Source organism: Colletotrichum navitas (genome assembly GCF_030913465.1).
Source record: "Colletotrichum navitas strain CBS 125086 chromosome Unknown LY79scaffold_125, whole genome shotgun sequence".
NCBI classification, from domain to species: domain Eukaryota; kingdom Fungi; phylum Ascomycota; class Sordariomycetes; order Glomerellales; family Glomerellaceae; genus Colletotrichum; species Colletotrichum navitas.
The window spans coordinates 77635-96256 of record NW_026850671.1 but is presented as its reverse complement, the minus strand read 5'-3'; the positions used below and the strand labels follow the sequence as shown (position 1 = coordinate 96256).

General features: G+C 52.4%; 8 protein-coding genes and 1 non-coding gene across 9 annotated transcripts; 5 read left to right on the top strand and 4 right to left on the bottom strand.

The window, feature by feature from the left end:
• Positions 1 to 1371: 1371 nt before the first annotated feature.
• LY79DRAFT_679519 (endoglucanase) lies at positions 1372 to 2829 on the top strand (the record flags this gene model as incomplete). The annotated part of the gene is made up of 3 exons (XM_060564522.1): positions 1372 to 1824; positions 1846 to 2394; positions 2443 to 2829. The coding sequence occupies 3 exons, from the start codon at positions 1372 to 1374 to the stop codon at positions 2623 to 2625; spliced, it is 1185 nt and encodes a 394-aa protein (XP_060407934.1). The 3' UTR covers positions 2626 to 2829.
• Positions 2830 to 3500: 671 nt separating this feature from the next.
• LY79DRAFT_653839 (uncharacterized protein) lies at positions 3501 to 5141 on the top strand. The gene is made up of 2 exons (XM_060562619.1): positions 3501 to 4425; positions 4481 to 5141. The coding sequence occupies exons 1-2, from the start codon at positions 3723 to 3725 to the stop codon at positions 4894 to 4896; spliced, it is 1119 nt and encodes a 372-aa protein (XP_060407933.1). The 5' UTR covers positions 3501 to 3722; the 3' UTR covers positions 4897 to 5141.
• A 10-nt stretch (positions 5142 to 5151) lies between these two features.
• LY79DRAFT_t267 lies at positions 5152 to 5242 on the bottom strand. The gene has a single exon. It is a non-coding gene; the product is annotated as a tRNA-Val (tRNA).
• A 373-nt stretch (positions 5243 to 5615) lies between these two features.
• Positions 5616 to 7734, bottom strand: LY79DRAFT_653838 (HK97 family phage prohead protease; the record flags this gene model as incomplete). The annotated part of the gene is made up of 5 exons (XM_060562618.1): positions 7158 to 7734; positions 6908 to 7096; positions 6611 to 6858; positions 6197 to 6543; positions 5616 to 6133 (listed from the first exon to the last, which is right to left on the bottom strand). Exons 1-5 carry the CDS (start codon positions 7284 to 7286, stop codon positions 5616 to 5618), a joined length of 1431 nt encoding a protein of 476 aa, XP_060407932.1. The 5' UTR covers positions 7287 to 7734.
• A 509-nt stretch (positions 7735 to 8243) lies between these two features.
• LY79DRAFT_528221 (major facilitator superfamily transporter) lies at positions 8244 to 9827 on the bottom strand (the record flags this gene model as incomplete). Its single annotated transcript, XM_060556001.1, has 3 exons — positions 8244 to 8361; positions 8425 to 9331; positions 9386 to 9827. The coding sequence occupies 3 exons, from the start codon at positions 9825 to 9827 to the stop codon at positions 8244 to 8246; spliced, it is 1467 nt and encodes a 488-aa protein (XP_060407931.1).
• Positions 9828 to 10955: 1128 nt separating this feature from the next.
• On the top strand, positions 10956 to 12884 carry LY79DRAFT_528247 (4-hydroxyacetophenone monooxygenase; the record flags this gene model as incomplete). Its single annotated transcript, XM_060556003.1, has 2 exons — positions 10956 to 11291; positions 11355 to 12884. The coding sequence occupies 2 exons, from the start codon at positions 10956 to 10958 to the stop codon at positions 12882 to 12884; spliced, it is 1866 nt and encodes a 621-aa protein (XP_060407930.1).
• A 213-nt stretch (positions 12885 to 13097) lies between these two features.
• LY79DRAFT_70632 (uncharacterized protein) lies at positions 13098 to 13981 on the bottom strand. Its single transcript, XM_060565022.1, has one exon. It carries the CDS (start codon positions 13945 to 13947, stop codon positions 13240 to 13242), a length of 708 nt encoding a protein of 235 aa, XP_060407929.1. The 5' UTR covers positions 13948 to 13981; the 3' UTR covers positions 13098 to 13239.
• Positions 13915 to 15713, top strand: LY79DRAFT_594758 (major facilitator superfamily transporter; the record flags this gene model as incomplete). Its single annotated transcript, XM_060561726.1, has 6 exons — positions 13915 to 13978; positions 14067 to 14295; positions 14376 to 14887; positions 14953 to 15032; positions 15095 to 15315; positions 15416 to 15713. The coding sequence occupies 6 exons, from the start codon at positions 13915 to 13917 to the stop codon at positions 15711 to 15713; spliced, it is 1404 nt and encodes a 467-aa protein (XP_060407928.1).
• A 688-nt stretch (positions 15714 to 16401) lies between these two features.
• Positions 16402 to 18586, top strand: LY79DRAFT_70557 (dibenzothiophene desulfurization enzyme A). The gene is made up of 7 exons (XM_060565007.1): positions 16402 to 16793; positions 16864 to 17004; positions 17068 to 17272; positions 17332 to 17344; positions 17395 to 17454; positions 17511 to 18245; positions 18354 to 18586. Exons 1-7 carry the CDS (start codon positions 16730 to 16732, stop codon positions 18576 to 18578), a joined length of 1443 nt encoding a protein of 480 aa, XP_060407927.1. The 5' UTR covers positions 16402 to 16729; the 3' UTR covers positions 18579 to 18586.
• Positions 18587 to 18622: the final 36 nt, after the last annotated feature.

Sequence of the window (18622 nt, the reverse complement as noted above, 5' to 3'; positions counted from 1 at the left end):
CTTAAGCTTCTTATAATAGGCTACTTTTATAAGACTAAAGACTAACTAGTTAAGTAGCTAAAGAATATAAGAGGTATATAGTAGTAAGAATAAGAGATAAATATTATTAATATAGTATAACTATATAAAATCTATTATTATATAGCTTTTATACTTATCTAAGATAAGTAGTCTAGCCTAATTAGGCTAAGAGGGCTTAGTCTAAGGAAAAAAGACCTTTTATAGCTATTTAATAGTAGTATTATTAGTAGTCTATTTATTCTTTATTACTATAAACTTTTATTTATTATATAAGGTAAAATCTAAAGAGAACTACTACTACTAGACTATTTTACTTATATATATAACTAAAGGATAAATAAGAATACTTTTAGTAAATATATACTTAATAATAAATACCTAGGTATATAATCTAGGCTACTTTTTCTTTACTACTTTTATTTTAGCTTTACTTAGTATTAACCTATTATTACTTTTACTTTTAAGGATACTAGTCTTATCTATATTATATTTATTAGCTAGTTTAATAGCCTAAATATAAAGTATAGTAAGATATTTAAACTAGTCTTTAATAACCTTAGTAAATACTTTATTAATACACCTTAAATTAATAGATTAACTTCTCTAGACCTTAATAAATAGGTTCCTTTAAATAAAGCTATCTACCTACCTTTTACCTAGAGGTTAAGTATCCTCTATAGTATAAAGGATATAATAAGTAAAGTCCTTTAGTTATTAATAAGTTAGTAGTAGCCTAAGGTTAGCCTAGCTAGTTACCTAAGTAGCTAGCCTAGCCTCTTAGGTAGTTAATAGTCACTAGAGATCCTTAAAGGTAATTAACCTTTATTAATAACTATTTATATAATACTAAAGTGTTAATTATAGTATACCCTATTACCTAGAGGTAACCTAAGAAGATATACTATTTTTAATATTAGCAAGTGCCTCTTAGATCTTATCTTTAGTATATTAGGTTATAGTATATTAAAGAGTATATCCTAAAAAAATAAAGTAATTTAATAAAGAATAGAAAATGTTGTAATAGTTTAAAGTTAGAGGTTATCTAGAAAGTCAGTAGCTAGGCGGCATTTTTAGGGTGGGCTATATGGGTAGGGGGGCCATAAGTGGGTGCTTTGACTTATTACAAGCATAACTGCACATCAAGAACGATCGTGAGTAGCCATAAATAGCTAGCAATATTTCTCATATCCCGTAGCTCATTGGCACTACCAGAAGACTCAGACTCTGAAGAAATACTTCCCCGATAGCACTCTATGACTCATTGTGTCTTGTGGCTGGCGACTTTTGTCACGAAACAATCCTCCCTCGTGCCGATTCCTATGATCTGCAATAACCAACACGCCTTCTAGAATGTATGAAGTCTCGATCCTCGTCTCGATACTAGCATCGAAAATCTTAGCACACGTCGTCCTTGAGAACCCAAAGCCCTTCAAATTTGCCGCTGACGGTCCTACTAACCCAATTTCTAGCACAGGCGACGACTTTCCTTGTAAAATGCTACATGCCGGGCCTACCTACGAGGTTGACGGATCTCCCACGTCCATGGCTATCGGGGAGACTTTCGAAGCGACTTTTAAGGGGCAGGCTGCACACGGGGGCGGTAGCTGCCAGTTTGCTCTTAGCGCCGATGCAAAGCCAACGAGATACTCAAAATGGATGGCCATCCACTCTATTGAAGGCGGATGTCCGGCTCGCAACCAGAAGGACAACCTCAAGGGCCCGAACAAAGATAAGTACCCTTTCACAATCCCTAACAGTATCACACCGGGCGAGTATGTTTTTGCTTGGATCTGGCTCGCTAGGGTTGGTGGCCAGCCCGAGTAGTACATGAATTGTGCTCCTGCTACTATCACCGGCATGAAGAAAAAGCGTGAGAATTTTGCTGACCGCCGCAAGTCGTTGGCCAGGCGCGAACAATTCCCCGAGCTTTTCATTGCAAACCTGGGTGATATCTCCGGTGGCTATACCACCGGAGAGGCCTTAAACGCGCAGATTCCCATTGTACTCCCCAATTCTGGTATTTATGTTGATCACCCTGAGGGAAAGAAAAACCTTTTTAAGCACCCTTGTGATGGAAACACTCGAGCAGGATCACCAGCAGAACCACCTTTTGGGGGTAGTGCTACTTCTAGCACGGTTGGAACGGGTGCCTCAAGCTCGACAACAAAGGGCTCTATTGTTTCCATTGCCTCGTCTGTTGTCGCTGGGACAACTACTGCATTTGAGAGGCATCCCATGCAACCTACATTGCCCACCAACACCGCAGTCTCAACCAACTTTGGCCCTGCGCCGATAACTACGACTGTAACAAATGAGGTCACAATCACTGTAACTGCTACTATCATTGCTACCTCAATTCTCACAAACACGACTGTCGCTAAAACAGCATCTACTACGACATAATTGACTAGTGTACCCAAGCCAGCCCCTGGTACTTGTGGCGAGGACTACCTCACCTGTTTGCCGGATGAGACTCATTTTGCTACGTGCACTGGCGGCAAGCTGACTGGTCCGCAACCAATTGCTCCAGGTTTCAAGTGTGCTGCGGGGGAGGGGGAGGGGGAGGGTGGGGGGCTACAGATCTCGCCGACTGTGATAAAATAACACAGTGATAGACACGAAGATATCGGCATAGGAGTCTTGAGTGCCTTTTGCTGTGTTAGGAATGATGCGGGGGCGCAAACTCGAGATCATCAGATGAGGATCAAACTGAGAGACTACGAAAACAGCTTATTCGTGAGAACAAGTCTTATCATCGTGTCTCCTCTCCAAATATATCAGATTTGCGGCCATTATGTGTGGAAGGGTTCAATGACCAAGACGCCTTGCTACCTTCTTTTTCTTTCTTGGTAGGCGATTTGACAAACCATAGACAGATCTTTGCCTCGCGTTTGAACAATCAGTTGTGGCAACTCGATATTCAACTGAGGCTTGATCAGAAACTTGGACATATTGTTCATTTTACCGGGGCTAGTTGTGTCTCATCATAACGCAACACTCCCCGTTCAAGATTTGAACAACGTCGTTGAATGCTGCTTTGTCCAAAAGGTAGTTAACAGCATCAGTGAACCCAACAAATATCAGCTAAGCAGTTCTCAACATGTAGCCGGTGCTGTGAAAGTCTAACAGTTCATAAAACCTCCTCTTGTGCCCGGACCTAACGTTTCCCCGCACAATGAGTCTCAGCTCACGATGCACAGTCCACGGCCAACTACGTATGCGGCGAAGCTTTGGCCTCTTACCTGAACAAGGCTAAGCCCTACGGTCCATCCCGCCTGACCTCGGGAGCCCGGGTCCTTCCCCGTTCAATAGTTACAGTTTTCCTGGGGTTTTTATGGAAATGATGCAGTCAACCTTGCTCGTGGTCGATTCCATGTACGAGATGCCAAGGACCGTCAACCTATCAGGCCAAACTGTCCATGGTTGAGCCTGTATCATTACGTAAAACGGGCACTTCCGTGCGCTTCTTGTCCCCTCATCTACACAGTGTTCACGCAACATAGAGTTTATGATCCGGTAAATTCAACCATGTAACACGACAAGACATCCTAAGACGCCCCGTGACCTCCGTGCTGACGCGCTTGGCGGGCGGTGCTGGTCTCGATATCACTGAATAGCCCGCCATCATCACAGGAATTCTTTATTCTCTTGCCATGTTCCTCGTTTACCGCCCAAAATTGAATTGTTGAAGCATTAAAGTCATGGCGCTCAAGAACCTAGCCCTTCGTCCAGCGGCTGATATGGTTGCTGAGTACGACAGCGACACGGAGACTGAATGGGTTCAAACACCGTCGGATGATACTCTGCCAGACGAGGATGAGATCAAGATAGACCCCAATGGGGACTTACTACTGCGCACCGGAGCCGACCCTTCGTCTGGCGACGCTTTATCGTTCCGCGTTTGCTCCAACACATTACGGCGCGCATCCTCTTTTTGGAAAAGGTCACTCTACGAGATGTCTTCCGAGATCAGAACGCACGATGGAAAATGGTGGGCGTGCACCCCATCGCTCTACGCTTGTCAGTATGACAAGTCATCTGGACTCGTCATCCTTCTCAACATCATCCATTCCAAGTTCCATCAAGTACCAAGGAATGCCACGGTCACCGAGATCTACAACACGTTGTGTCTCGCAAGCTTATACGAAATGGAGGAGGTTCTCCAACCGTGGATCGCACAGTGGTATGGAGAGTTGAAAAGTGCGGAAACCAGTCGGAACGGACGAGACCTTGGGATGCTCGCGTGCATAGCTTGGACACTGGGTGATGAGCGGCTCTTTCAAAGAACGATTGTCAAGATCACACTGACTTGTGTCGCCGACGAGGAAGGCCGCATGATGACAGCTGACGGTGTTCGCTTGGATGACTACACTCACGACTTTCTTGGCTCGCCTTTGATATCTGGTAAGTGGAGATATATGCATTTTGCGATTGGATTGGATTTAACGCCTTTTTTCAGAAATCATCCGTACAAAACGAAGCCAGCTGGCTTTGGACCTGCCATCACACCTGAATAATCTAGTCGACAGGCTAATAGAGGGGAAATGGCTGTGTGTCGGTATTTCCGACATACCGGTTACCAGAGACAAGAAATGCGATTATATCGTCCTCGGGAGTGTGTTTGCGGGATTGATATACGTCCGAGGGACCAGAGCAACGGAGGTTGAGATCAGATCAGACGAGAGCATCATGGATCTGCTAAAATCCCTTAAACGAGTGCTTTCATATATGACCTGCTACGAAAAGCATTTGGATTGCAACCCTGCAGAACGGATTGTGGCTGCAATGATGGAAACAGTCGACAGCGTGGATATACCGTTGAACACAGACTGCACCCTGAGAATGAGGGAGCAGCGACAAAAGTTAGGCTTATAAAGCACATTGTAAGTTGCCGAGAGCTGGTTAGGATAAAAAGTGTCAGATTGTTCATTGAAGGTACTATGCGACTTTGGGTTGTACAGCGAATGGCGGTAAAAGTTCTCATCGGAAGCGCCCCCCTACACAAGACTCATGAAGTCTAGATGAGTTTGTACATCAAATCGAGCACTAAACATGCACAATAACAATATTTTGATGCAATGCTCTTATAAAGGTCTGGGAACTTAGTACAATTGCAAAAAGGAATTGCTATGACCGTGGCAGGGCTCGAACCTGCGACCTTCTCGGGATCAAGTGCACATACTTGTGAACGAGAAATCATAATCCACTAGAACACACAGCCGGGGATGCTGAGATTTTCAACCTGCATTACTGAACAAGTGGACATCGTTGTAGTGGTGCACAACAGAACTTTAGTAAGACGAGGATCGGATTTGACACAGTTGCATTCATCTGACACTACGCGACCCTTATGTCCTTCTGAACCGTACCTCTTTTGGTCATTTCTCTGTGGTACGAAGACAGGACTGGAAATCTCACGAACGTCTCTGAAGTCGTCCTGGCCAATTATATCTCACTGCATCGCAAATATAGGTCCATGTGGGAGCTGATTTATGCTAGTTTATTAGAAGAAATACCTGCAACAGTATGAGCTTCCTTCATGCACTCGAGAGATACCCTTCATGACGAAGGGAAGCGAAACCTAATGCTACGCTTCAGTAGCTTGGAGCGTGCTCCTCTGGTTCTGTGCTTTCTTCCCTGTAGACATCGTACTTGTAAGTAGAACCTGGGTGATCAGCTCTCAACCCCTTCTGTCCCACACCATAGACTTTCTCTCTGGCCGTCAGCCGCACATCCTCTCCCGGCGCCTCTGGGTATATCCCACGACGTCGAAGCTCGGGAATGAGAAGATCAACAACATCTTCAAAGGTACCAGGGGTCGTCACATATCCTAGGTTGAAACCATCGAGATCACCCTCCGGTACCCAGTACTCCAGCTCGTCTGCCACCTTCTCCGGACTTCCAACAGATACGGGACCGAGGCCTCCGATTGCCGCCCGCTCGGCGATGACACGTGGTGTCCATTTAGGTACGTGCTCGCTCGTGGTAGTGAAAGAATCGAGAATGCTGCGAACCTTATGCGCCTCCAGCGAATCCGCAGCAGTGACCTCCTGATCCACAGGGATCTTGGATAGATCAATGCCCGTCCAGCCACTCACAAGGACCAGCCCACCTATCACAGAGGCGTACTTCTAGAGCTCCTCGTGCTTGGCCTGGGCCTCTTCATCTGTTCGACCGATAATAGGAGTGAAGGTTGCAAAAAACTTTAACGATTGAGGGTCTCGACCAAGGCCTGCCGCTTTCTCTCTAATCTGTTTGATCTTAGGCCTCAGGAGCTGGGGAGAATGAGAGGAAACAAAGATGCCCTCAGCATGGGTAGCAGCAAATTCGGAGCCAGCTGCTGACGTGCCTGCCTGGAAGAGGAAGGGGGTTCTCTGAGGAGAGGGATCGACGATGTGGCGTGTGTCAAGATGGAAGAACTTCCCGTGATGATGAATCGTTCGGATCTTATCGGGGTCGGCATAGCTGTCGTTTTCGGGATCAGGTATAATTGCATCATCCGCCCATGAACCTTCCCAAAGCCTAGGTAATTCGGTTAGAATCCCTCTCATGAGGTGACGTATTTTTGGGCTATAAATGGCAGACTTGCTTGTATAGCACTCTCAAATACTCGTCCGCCTGTGCATATCGCTCATCGTGAGGGATCGGGCTATCAAGACCAATGGCCTTGAAAGCAGCCTTCTTCCAGGAAGTGACAATGTTCCAACCAATACGACCCCTTGTGAAATGATCTAGACTCGACAAGCGTTTGGCAAGCAAAAATGGTGGCTCGAAGGAGGTGGACGCAGTGATGGCGAACGAGAGGTTCTTGGTCACTGCAGCCATGGCACTGATCGGCTGTGTCTCGGTTAGCTATTGTTCTTCGTGAGACAAACAACTTCCATACAATCGTAGGGTCGGTCATTGGCCATTGTGCCGCGCGACGAATGCAGTTGTCAAGACTACCTTCGTATGTATCGTAACCTCCGTACGTGTCAGCTAGGAAAAGAGCATTGATACCGCCTCTTTCCAACAACTTTGCGAGATTAATCCAGTAGTCGAGGTCTCTCTTGGTTGCTGATTTGTCGGTAGGGTTCTGGAATGTGCCTGGTTAGCAACAAGCCATATCTGGATCAATATGCGCATGGGTTACAAACTTTCCATTGTCCCGGAGAAAGGTGTCCGACGGTGGACATTTCAAAAGCGTTCAGCAGAATCTGCTTCTTCCTGCTTGAACTGCTGTCATCCCCGCCATTGGTAGAGCTGTAGATGGGTACCGAAGTCATGTTGTGTATGGCTGAGTAAGATTACCCTCAAGTCTTGCCTCCTAACTCTATCTCAATGGTGTGGCCCTCACGTTCTTTTATCAATCCAGGAAACATCCTGAATCTCTCCAACTTGGCGCAGACAATCGACGAGACTGGTGCCAGTCGCCATGTCGTCATCACCGTTGCCGCCCATGGTGCGAGACTATCGTGGGATATTATCTGCACGTCGACCCCAATTTAACGTCTCCGATACAGGACAGAAGTTGGCCTCATCGAGGTCGTCCATGGTGCCATCCTGTGTTTCCCCATTCCGGACCAAAAAGTTTCGTTTTGGGGCTCAGCGCCGGCCGGCTATCAAGACATCTGACGAGCAACGAAGATTCCTCGGATCCGAGAACACTTGTCATTGGCTCTCGGCCTCCTGCTTATTTCGCCGACAGCGTGCGTGGTGGACCAAAAAGAGGAGCGTTTCCACAGCGGGTTGAAAACCTGCTTGGCGTGGATAATCTACTTTATCAGCCGTTATACTGAGGCTGGCTCAGTTGCACCCTGTGCCCAAATGCGTCCGCGTGGCCACTTGACCGACGCGAAGCTTGAATTGGCAGAGCCCAAATTCGGCGGAATCAAGCATGAGAATAGTCATGTCATTTTGAGTCGGTCTCAGGGTATGTGGTAAGTTGACTGGTGATAACTATCTGTCATGAGGGGTTAGCGAGTGGCCGAGTGTTTTTAATGATGAACGATGAAAGCCATTGATCGTCAGGAGTAACTCTGATTCTTGTGCAGCTTCAATGATGAACATTGAGAGTTTCTCAGTCAATAACCGGCTATTACAAGAGTTACAAGATGTAAACAACGCTTTGCTTTGTATATATTTCAAGGACCTGCGTCTTAGCCTTGAATAGTGCCCTTTTATACTGCTAAAACCCACGCTGACATGCAATCAAACCCTAGTCAAAAGTTCAAGACTGAGCCTTAGTCGCCCCGGTCATTCCTGTCGTTCACCGTTATTGGTGTCCGTTTGCCGTCCTCAACAGTGGCGTGGTCTTCTGGATCACTCTCAGCGAAACCAGTCGTGTTTCCGACTTGTGGGCTGAATTACGGTCAGTGATCTTATTCGGACCTCTGTTTGGGTTATGATGCAAAAGTCACTTACTCTCTTCGTTTGACGTAAACACGAAGAATGTGAGTTGATATTATTAGGAGAATCGCAGAACCAAGAGTGAACGCAAAACCCTTTGGATATCGAGGTGCTTCCACAGTGGGGAACACTAAGAGGGGAGTCCATGCCGTAGAAGACTGGGATATGGCATTGATAAGAACCAGAATGAAGGAGCGCTCCGCCGGAGATGATCGCAATTGGGTATTCACCCATCCGTGAAAGACGCTTGACATGGCGTATGATGAGTAAATAGTTGAGAAAGCAAACCATCTAGCAGGCTCGGGAACGTCCCAGATGACTAGGATAATCAGTCCGAGTATGTTCCATGTGTGTGAAAGTGTTATGGCCCATGCCGGGCCAAGAACGAGATCCGAGGCAAAGCAGACGAATAACGTATAGAAGATACCCAGAGCAGGCGCAATCGTGCCGAGCTCGTTGACCTTTGCTGCAGAGTATCGTCCAAGACTCTTGATCCACAGTAGGAAGCTTCCGGACGATGTGTGAATACCGGCGTTCCAGAAAAAGACGTCGACGAGAATTATGCCCCAGAATTGCGGAGATGAGAAAATTTTCTTCAAAGCACCGAACCTGAACTTGCCATGTGATGCGTGACCGGCGCGCTTCAGTCTTTGGACGCTCAGCGCGATGCTTTCTTTACTCAAAACCATTCGGTTGGGTTGCTCAGGGGTACCTGGGATGAGGAAGAAACCCAGGATACCGATTGGAACCGTGATGAGAGAGCAGATGATGTACATCCACCTCCATCCTGCAAGGCCATTTACACCCTCAAGCCGAGATGAAGCGCCAGCCTGGATGAGACCGGCAGTGAGCGTGCCCAAAGAAAGTCCGACATAAAACAGGCCGCCGCGCCGCGCGATCTCATCGCCCCGATACCAGGACCCTATTCGTGTGAGAAGATGGTGAGAATACAGGCTCTATCCTTCGGTCGACTCACCAAAGAGATAGTGCATAACCGGGAAGAAGGCAGCCTCGAACCACCCAACAAGGAACCGGTATGCCGCAAGCTCAGCGAATCCGGTAACTCGAAACTGAAGCAGTGTGAATATTCCCCAAGCAATGTCCAGGAAGGGGATAAGCCAGTGAACGGGAACGTAAGTAAGAATGAACATCATCGGCACCTGCCCCGTGACTGCGCCGATGATGTAAAACGTCTGTAGCTGGACAAGTTCATTGCCTTTGAATCCAAGGTCTTCCTTCAGACCGGCGACATAAGCGTTGTTGAGATTGGACTGGTCGATGTACTTGACCCAATAACTCAACACCGCGTATGGAACGATGAGGAGATCCAGCTTGTTGATGAGATTGCGTTCTTCCGGGGTGTCAGTGTCGGCGAACCACCGGATGTGCCACCAGCGCCTACGAGCTTGAACCGCCATGACGAATACTCGGGTATCAGTCGCTCAGTCAATCAGAACAAAAGGAATCAGAAAGTTTGGGTGCACGGCGGTTCAATATCATGGCCAAAAAGCGTAGGGTCAAAGGATTCTTCAAGTTTTAGTACCGGTCTCCCATCCTAACCCTTACGATCAAATTATTCCCATCCCATGTCAAACGACCTACGGAACATTTTCCAGAGCCTTGAATATAGGCCTAAGCATGGTTTTCGTTTAAAACCGGAGAGCGGAACTTGGCTTTGACGTTCCTGAAGGCGAAATATCGGAGGCTACCGCGGAATGGCGTCGCCAACCCCGGCCCGCGAGTGGCAGGACGCTGCAAGACGTTGCAGTAATGCAGGAAGGCGGAGGATAAGCCATTGCACCATTTCAGAGCTCATTGATGTGATAGTCAATCAAATGTAAAGAGGAACGGTGCCGCGCCTTTTTGTTTCGATAGACCACTTGACCCGGGCATCCCTGCCGACGCCACCGGCTGGCATCACCCATGGCTCTCTCCATCACCGTGCAGAATTGGAGACAAGCCTACATACTGCAGATTTAAAGAGAAAAGCAGGCAAGCTGAAACCCCTCGCGGAAACCGGGCCCCGGATGTGTGTGGTATTGGAGCTACGATCTGAGGACAGACGGGACTGCAGATTGGGGGTTAAGCGTCCCTGGGTATTCCCCAAGAGAGTGGGGAGATGGCGTGCTCCCCATATCCCACGCACCTCACCTCCAACAACAGCCACAGCGTAGGATCACCCACACCATCAGCAGCGGGGATCGGGAGGAAAGCTTCTGGTGGGGTGGGTAGCTTTCCCGAGTGTCAAGCTGTTGCTCAAGATAACAATATCTTGTCTCTGATAGGATGCTTGCGACCGACGAGGTGGTCCCGGGTTGAAGCAAGCTCGAGAGCTCAGAACGACCCCTCCTCCGGTGTGTAACGCGTTCGAGCACGTCTCTGACGTGATTCCGATGCCCGGTCCTGCGAGAGGAAGAGTAGTCGTTGGACAAAATGGAGGTTTCCCATCTCGCCTGTTGTCGAGCTGGGTTTGAAGCCATCCGAGAACCATCGGGCTTCGGAACCTAGTTTTTGAAGTTACAAGTAACCGTAATAAATTTTCCACAATGGGTGACCACATTGAGACAGCATCGTCGCCGGCGACTAGCGAGGCACTGGGAGAAAGCAGCAGCAGTGAAAACGGAGTTGCACTCGAGACACCCACCAAACGCGGCCTTGACCAGCAGACGCTCATCGACCGAGCTGTAGACTCGCTTCTCACGCCGCCAAAGTCCATTTACAACGAATACCCAATCAAGCTCGTGAACAGGTACATAGATGAGCCTCGAGAGCTACGGGTAGCCGTCGTTGGCGCAGGGCTCTCTGGAGTCCTCGCGGGGATCCTCCTTCCAGCAAAGGTCCCTGGCATCAAGCTCACGGTTTATGAAAAGAACGCGGACGTGGTAGGCACCCGATTTGACCCTAGAAACATGAGATACCCCCAACGACTGATATCAAGGATATAGGGCGGAACTTGGTTCGAGAACATATACCCCGGCGTCCGCTGCGACGTACCGGCTCACGTCTACCAGTCGACCTTCGATCCAAACACCCAGTGGACAGAGGAATTCGCCCAGGGCGCCGAGATCCGTAACTACTGGCAGGGCCTGGCGCGCAAATATGACGTCTACAAGTACCTCCAGCTCTCGCAGCGCGTCGAGGGTCTGAACTGGGTCGATTCACGCTCCATATGGCAGATCACCATTCGCGACCTCAAGACGGACGTGATCCGGATCGAGGAAGCCGAATTCGTCCTGACAGCCATCGGACGCTTCAACGCCTGGAAGCTGCCGGATTACCCCGGCATCAAAGACTTCAAGGGCGTGCTCAGGCATGCCTCGAACTGGGATCCCACCTTCGACCCAAGAGACAAGAAAGTAGCCGTGATTGGCAACGGCGCCAGCGGCATCCAGCTCACGTCCAACTTGCACAAGGTCGTCTCGCACCTGGACCACTACGCAAGAAACAAGACGTGGATCACGGCGTCTTTCGCCGGCGATGAGACGTCGATCGAGCCGATCCCCATTCCTGAAGACCTCAGAGAGACCTTCCGCAAAAACCCGGAGGCATATCTCGAGTACCGCAAGGGGCAGGAGAGCAAGTACTTCCGCCACTTCGGCAGCTGGCTCAAGGGGTCGAGCGAGAACGACGAGGCGCGGGAGGCATTCCGCAAGTTCATGAACGACCGGCTCACCAAGAAGCCCGAGCTCATCGACGCGCTTATTCCCGACTTCTCGCCGCACTGCCGCCGCCTGACCCCCGGGCCGGGCTACCTCGAGGCCATTACCTCGGAGAAGACGGACTATATCCAGACACGGATCAGGCGCTTCACCGAGACCGGCATCGAGACGGAGGACGGCAGGCACCGCGAGGTCGACGCCATCTTCTGCGCGACGGGCGCCAACGTCGACATGGCGCCGCCGTTCCCCATCACGGCCAGGGGCCGGGACCTCGCGCAGGTCTGGCAGCCCGACGGGCCCTACACCTACTTCGGCTCCGCCACCCCGGGCTTCCCCAACCTGCTCTTCATCCACGGGCCCAACGGCAGCGGCCGCTCCGGCACGGTCCCGCACAACGTCGAGAACCAGATCACGTACTTTGCGCGGATCCTGCGCAAGGCGGGCCGCGAGGGCATCAAGAGCATCCAGCCCACCAGGAGGGCGGCCGACAACTTCACGCAGTACTCGGACGCCTTCTTCGCGACGACGGTGCTGTCGGAGAACTGCAGCTCGTGGTACAACAGCGGCAAGGCCGGGTCGAGGATCCACGGCTTGTGGCCGGGGTCGGCGACGCTGGCGACGATTGTGCAGCGGGAACCCAGGTGGGAGGACTTCGAGTATGAGTATGTCGGGGACTCGGAAAACCCCTTCTTGTGGTACTTTGGCAAAGGCTGCACGAGGAAAGAATTGGATCCGGAGGCGGATGTCACACCGTATCTGAAGGCTGGCGGTGTCGATCCCAAGGATGTTCATGAGAGCTGGTGGAGTGTGCCATAGAGGCTGTAACCCGAGAATAGAGACATTGGGCCGAGAGAGGTCATCGACATTGAGGAAAGAAGTTGGCTTCATTTTCTATAATTGAGGACCTTTGCCTTGTCGATAGCATCGAGTCTTTGTCATTGAACTTGTCATTTGGACCGCCTCAAGGAACACTTGATCCTACCACATGGCTTTCGAGATTTTGTAAGTCAATACCTAGTCCCAATTATCAGAATGAACTGAGTCTCGCCCTTGTCGCCTTCCGGATGTCGCCGTATCCCACCCGGATCCTTTAAACCGGGCGTCGACATCAAACCTTTACTGGTGGAAACGTCCCGATTATAACCTTACTGAGCCCATGATTTAATACAGATCATTGAGCCAACTCGAAGCCACATGCGTTCGTCCCACGTTTTGCTTGGGGACAGCCGAGACGGCTGCATAGTCCCAGAAAGGCCTGCCCGCCCAATTCTGTTCCTAGCTTTCGCATCTTTTCCCTTCGATATTCGCTACTTAGGTACCCGAGGTGGTGGAAAGGGGTAGACGGATGTGCGTAGTAGCACAGCGCCATTCGTGCTTCGGCAGCGGAATGGCGTGCTGAACCCGGTTGATCTCGCAACACCGAAGAGAGCTGCCCACCCAACCAAGCCTTCCCCCCCCAAACAGGGATTTCTACAAACTGCCTGACAATATTGGCTTCAAACACTGAGATATTGCACAATTGGTGGTAGCCTATGAGATGGGACTGGGATGGTTCCAAAAGAGAGGGCAAAGGGAAAAGAGTTCGTCTGGACCCTGCACCCGGCTCCGGCACATGGCGATGCCACATCAATCGCGTCTTTCTAACAGAAGCCCCGACGATGGCACCCAATCCCTGCATACCCAGTTTGCGAGCTTGCCTGGTCTGATGCATAAGACGGAGGGTTCCTGTTGTGGTTATAGAGCCCCGGCTGTTCAGGACTCGGTCAATGTCTTTTTGAGTTAAACTGTTGTCCTCCGACATCAACCTCTTCGTCCTCCAAGTACCCAACGGAACAGACAAGTCAAGATGGCAGAATACGCCGACGCCCACGCGGGCCATGCCATCCCTCCCAAGTTGGAGCGTCACCCAGGTCAGCCAGCCCTCCCCGTTCGCTGCTGCATCGTTCTCCGGCCTCTGGAGAAGAGAGAAAAAGAAAGACTGACATGAAGCGTTGGCAGTGCACTGGAACCGCTCGACGTTCTACAACATGACCATCCTCGGTCTGTGCAACCTCGCGGCGCCCGGCATCTGGGGCGCGATGAACTCCCTCGGCGCCGGCGGTGCCGCCTCGCCCAAGGTCGTCAACGCCGCCAACGCCCTAACGTTCTGCCTCATGGTCGTGTCGTGCTACTTCTCCTCGGCGATCGTCCACTACATCGGGATCAAGGGCGCCTTGATCTTTGGAACGTGAGCATTCTTACCCGACCCGCGGCGCGCGGTTCGAGAATGGATTTCGTGTGCTGACGTGCGATACCTCTCACCAACAGTATCGGATACGCCCCCTTCGCCGCCGGCCTGTACACCAATAACCGCTACGGCATCGACTGGCTCATGCTCCTCGGCGCCGCCCTCTGCGGCATCTCGGCCGGCGTCTTCTGGATGGCCGAGGCCGCCATCGCCATCGCGTACCCCGAGCCCTGGAACCGCGGCAAGGCGTTGGGCTACTGGCTCACCTACCGCCTGTGCGGCCAAATCCTCGGCGGCGCCATCAATCTCGGCCTCAACTCGAGCAACGACCAGGCCGGCAAGGTTTCGTACACCGTCTTCATCGTCTTCATCGCCATCCAGGCGGCGGGCCCGTTCGTCGGCTTGTTCCTCAACAAGCCGGACCAGGTCGAGCGGCAGGATGGGCGAAAGGTCAGCCTGGCCATCCTCGAGAACCCGTGGCACGAAATCAAGGCCACGACGCGGAACCTGTTCACGCCAAAGTTCCTCCTCATCGTCCTTTGGATCGGCCAGGCCGTCTTCGCCGAGGCGGTCTTCTTCACCTACCTTGCGAGTAAGTCACGCCGAGCCCGCTCTCACTTGCGGAGGGAGGCACAGTACTGACGCGCGATTGTGCAGCATGGTTTTCTGTTCGATCCAGGGCCCTGGGCTCCTTCCTGTCCGGTGTCGTCGCCGTGATTTCGGGCAATCTCCTCGGCGTGAGTTACATCCGGAAAGATATTGAGTGAAGACCCGTACAAGAGACTGACTCCCACCACAGCACTGGCTCGACCGTGCCAAGGTCTCGCTTAAGACGCGCACCCGGTCTACCTTTTGGGGCCTCGTCGTCACACAGGGCGCCTGGTGGCTCTGGATCACCATCCTCGCGACGCGCTTCCGTGAGACGCGCCCGACGCACGACTGGGCCAGCCCGGGCTTCGGCGCTGCCTTCGCCGTCTACATACTCCTTACGATAGGGTTCCAGCTCAACTACCTCTTCCTGTATGTCACTCTCCCCCCCCCCCCCCCCCCCCCCCCCCCCCCAGCCCCTAGTCATTGCCTGCATCTGCATCTGGTGGACCACCACGCTAACGAAAACAAGATACTTCATCGTCACGAACCTGGCCAAGGGCGAAGAGGAAGTCATCCGCTACGCTGCCCTCCTCCGTGGCGTGGAATCAGCGTGGCAGGCCGTCAGCTACGGGCTCACGTCCCTCACGATATTCGGCGAGGTTGGCGGTATCTACTTCAATTTTGCGTTGTGGGCCGTGGCCATTGGGCCCGCGTGGCTTGTGTTGAGGCACTTCGGCTCCGGGTTGAAGGCGCACGTCGAGGAGGTGCGGGAGGTCGATGCTGTGTTGTCGAGCGAAGACGGCGAGTTGGATACCAAACAGCACTAGGCGTGGGTGACACACTCGGATAAAAAACGTAACCAAGATGCCGGGATTTGGTAAAGGATTTCGGCGGGCGGGTACGGATAGTCGAGACAATGGTGTTCTATTCTGCCGTAGAGGCAGCCTGTTTGATTGAATGAATTAATTGGGTCTAAACCTTCATCAAATGGCATTCCTCCTTCAAGAGCTAAACCCTGACAGATTGACGCGTCACTAAGATGCTCATCGCGAGTGTTATCGGGACAATTGTAATTCATCGGCTTGCAATTGGCGAATCGAACCCGCAACATCACTTCGTCACAGGTGCCCGCACTGATTCGCAGAGTAATCGCACGATCTGTCAGGGGTGGGTAGCGCCGGTCCATCAGCGTGCGGCAAAGATAGACCCGCGAGTCTCCGGCCGGGCCATCTCATCGGAACTAACATGACGTGATGGCCTCACGTTAACCTCTGGGCTCCAGTCCACGCAGTTGCCGACCGGGATCGTTGGCGTCCTTTTTCTCTCAAGGTAGCTGTGAAACTTTGTAGCTTAACAGCCCGAGGTGTCATTAGCTGGAGATAAGTAGGGATGGGGGCTCTGAGGGGGGTTATGCGAGGCTTGCGTGCAGGAGCTTCCCTGGCAGCTTGGCAGCATTTGGCGCGGGGTCCGTAGTTTGCCCATCGTGTGTCGTCGTGCGTCTTGCGCCACCGAGCCGTCCGGTGGCATCATCACCCCGGCTCCACGGTACCGGACCCACGCCGAACATCGGGAGTGGGGGGGCATTTTGGGGTAACTCGCCAGGCCAGACCAGACCGTGGGAAGTCTCCAAACTGCGTCACGCCATGCCAGGTTCCGACGCGCACGCCTCCAAGCCCTATTGTTACCCCGCGGCCGCCGAGGACAGGACAGCTCAAAATCTTTTTCTTGTCTGGGAGCTTCTGCTGTGACCAGAACCCTCATATTCTCCCAGAACATTACAGGAGGGAAGCAGAGCGTGCATTTAGAATACAAGCATAACCAGAACTAACACACCAAAGCAGACATGGCCGAGACAACGGGAAGCAAGCCGAAGAAGAGCCTCGTGCTCAATGCCTTTGTGGAGATGTGTAAGAAGCCCCGCGTCTTCCCTCGCCGAGCAAAGTGGACGACAGGCCGCAGCTGACAGCCGCGATGTAGGCAGCGGACACCAGTCTCCTGGGCTCTGGAGACACCCCGACGACCAGTCATGGCGCTTCAACGAGATCAGTCATTGGGTTGAGCTCGCGAAGCTGCTCGAGGAGGCTAAGTTCCACGGAATCTTCATAGCCGATGTTCTCGGTAGGACAATTGCCCGAGACTCCCCACGCCCCCTCTGATGGCGTTACTGACGTGCGAAAACAGGTGGCTACGACGTGTACTCGCAATCTCTCGACCCCGCCATGATCTCGGGGGCCCAATGGCCCGTTAACGAGCCATTGGCGCCCGTCGCTGCCATGGCCGCCGTAACCAAGAGCATCGGCTTCGGCGTGACGGTTTCGACGACATATGAGCAGCCTTACCACTTGGCGAGACGGTTGTCGACGGTCGACCATCTCAGCGGTGGCCGGTACGTGTCCTCGTCACCTTCCCCATCCGACGGTGCTCTTTAAACTGACACTGTTACAGCTTGGGATGGAATGTTGGTGACCAAGACCGAGTGAAGTAGATGGCACGGCTAACGTGGTGCAGATCGTTACCAGCTACCTGGATTCGGCGGCGAAGAATATGGGCCTCACCCAACAGCCCCAGGTGAGTTTCCCTCGACCGGCCCAGCGGACCGCGGGTCCAGCTGCTAACGAGCGCAGCACGACGACAGGTACGCGCAGGCCGAGGAGTACATCAAGGTTATGTACAAGCTTTTCGAGTCCTCGTGGCGCGACGACGCCGTCAAGCTCGACCGCGAGTCGGGCGTCTACACGCAGCCCGAGCTGGTCCGCAAGATCAACCATAAGGGCCGTTTCTTCAGCGTGCCGGGCCCGCACATCGTACAGCCCAGCCCGCAGCGCACGCCGCTCCTCCTGCAGGCGGGGGCATCTAAGGCGGGCAAGCAGTTCGCGGCGCAGCACGCCGAGGCCATCTTCGTGTCGGCGCACGCACCGGCCGTTTGCGCCAAGAACGTGGCCGAGATCCGGGCACTCGCGCAAGCCGAGTATGGGCGGTCCGGCCATGACATCAAGGTGCTCGCGCTCGTGACGCCGGTGCTGGGGGCGACGGAGGAGGAGGCGCAACAGAAGCTGGCGGGCTACCGGCAGTACGCGTCGCACGAGGGCGCGCTTGCGCTCTTTGGCGGGTGGACGGGCATCGACCTGAGCAAGTACGGCGACGAAGAGGAGCTGCGGCAGGTGGAGAGCAACGCGGTCAAGTCGACGGTGGAGGGCTACGCGCGGTTCTCTCCGGGCACGGCCAAATGGACGAAGCACACGATCGCGGAGCACGTTAGCATCGGTGGCAACGGACCCGTCCTGGTCGGAACGGCAGCACAGGTGGCTGACGGGCTCGAGGTGTGGATCAAGGAGGCCGACGTCGACGGCTTCAACTTTGTAAGTGGAGATGCTGCGTTCCCTTTTTCTCTCCCCCCCCTTTCCTTCTTGCTTCCTCGTGGACGGACGAAAGGTGTCGAGATAACGCAGGCTGACTTTTGAGCACAGGCATACGCCCTCTTCCCGCAGTCGTTTAAGGACATCATTGACCTGCTACTGCCCGAGCTGCGGCGGCGGGGTCTGTTCTGGGACGACTACGCCGTCCCCGGCGGCACGTACAGAGAGAACTTTTACCGCAAGAAAGGGCAGACGGGCCCACTGGACCAGCACGTGGCGGCGACATACCGATGGAAGGCGGGGGTCCCTGCGGAGGAGGCCAAGATTCCGGAGTAGAAAGGGAGATGATGTATCAGAAACATTTTATCGATATCCCGGAA

Bases quoted from the DNA above. Each gene is read 5' to 3' on its own strand.
- LY79DRAFT_653839 (XM_060562619.1), top strand. From the start codon at position 3,723: ATGGCGCTCAAGAACCTAGCCCTTCGTCCAGCGGCTGATATGGTTGCT. The intron at 4,426-4,480 runs GTAAGTGGAGAT...GCCTTTTTTCAG, and splicing joins TGGCTCGCCTTTGATATCTG to AAATCATCCGTACAAAACGA.
- LY79DRAFT_70557 (XM_060565007.1), top strand. From the start codon at position 16,730: ATGGCCGAGACAACGGGAAGCAAGCCGAAGAAGAGCCTCGTGCTCAAT. The intron at 16,794-16,863 runs GTAAGAAGCCCC...GCCGCGATGTAG, and splicing joins CAATGCCTTTGTGGAGATGT to GCAGCGGACACCAGTCTCCT. The intron at 17,455-17,510 runs GTGAGTTTCCCT...TAACGAGCGCAG, and splicing joins GCCTCACCCAACAGCCCCAG to CACGACGACAGGTACGCGCA.
- LY79DRAFT_70632 (XM_060565022.1), bottom strand. From the start codon at position 13,947: ATGGCCCGCGTGGGCGTCGGCGTATTCTGCCATCTTGACTTGTCTGTT.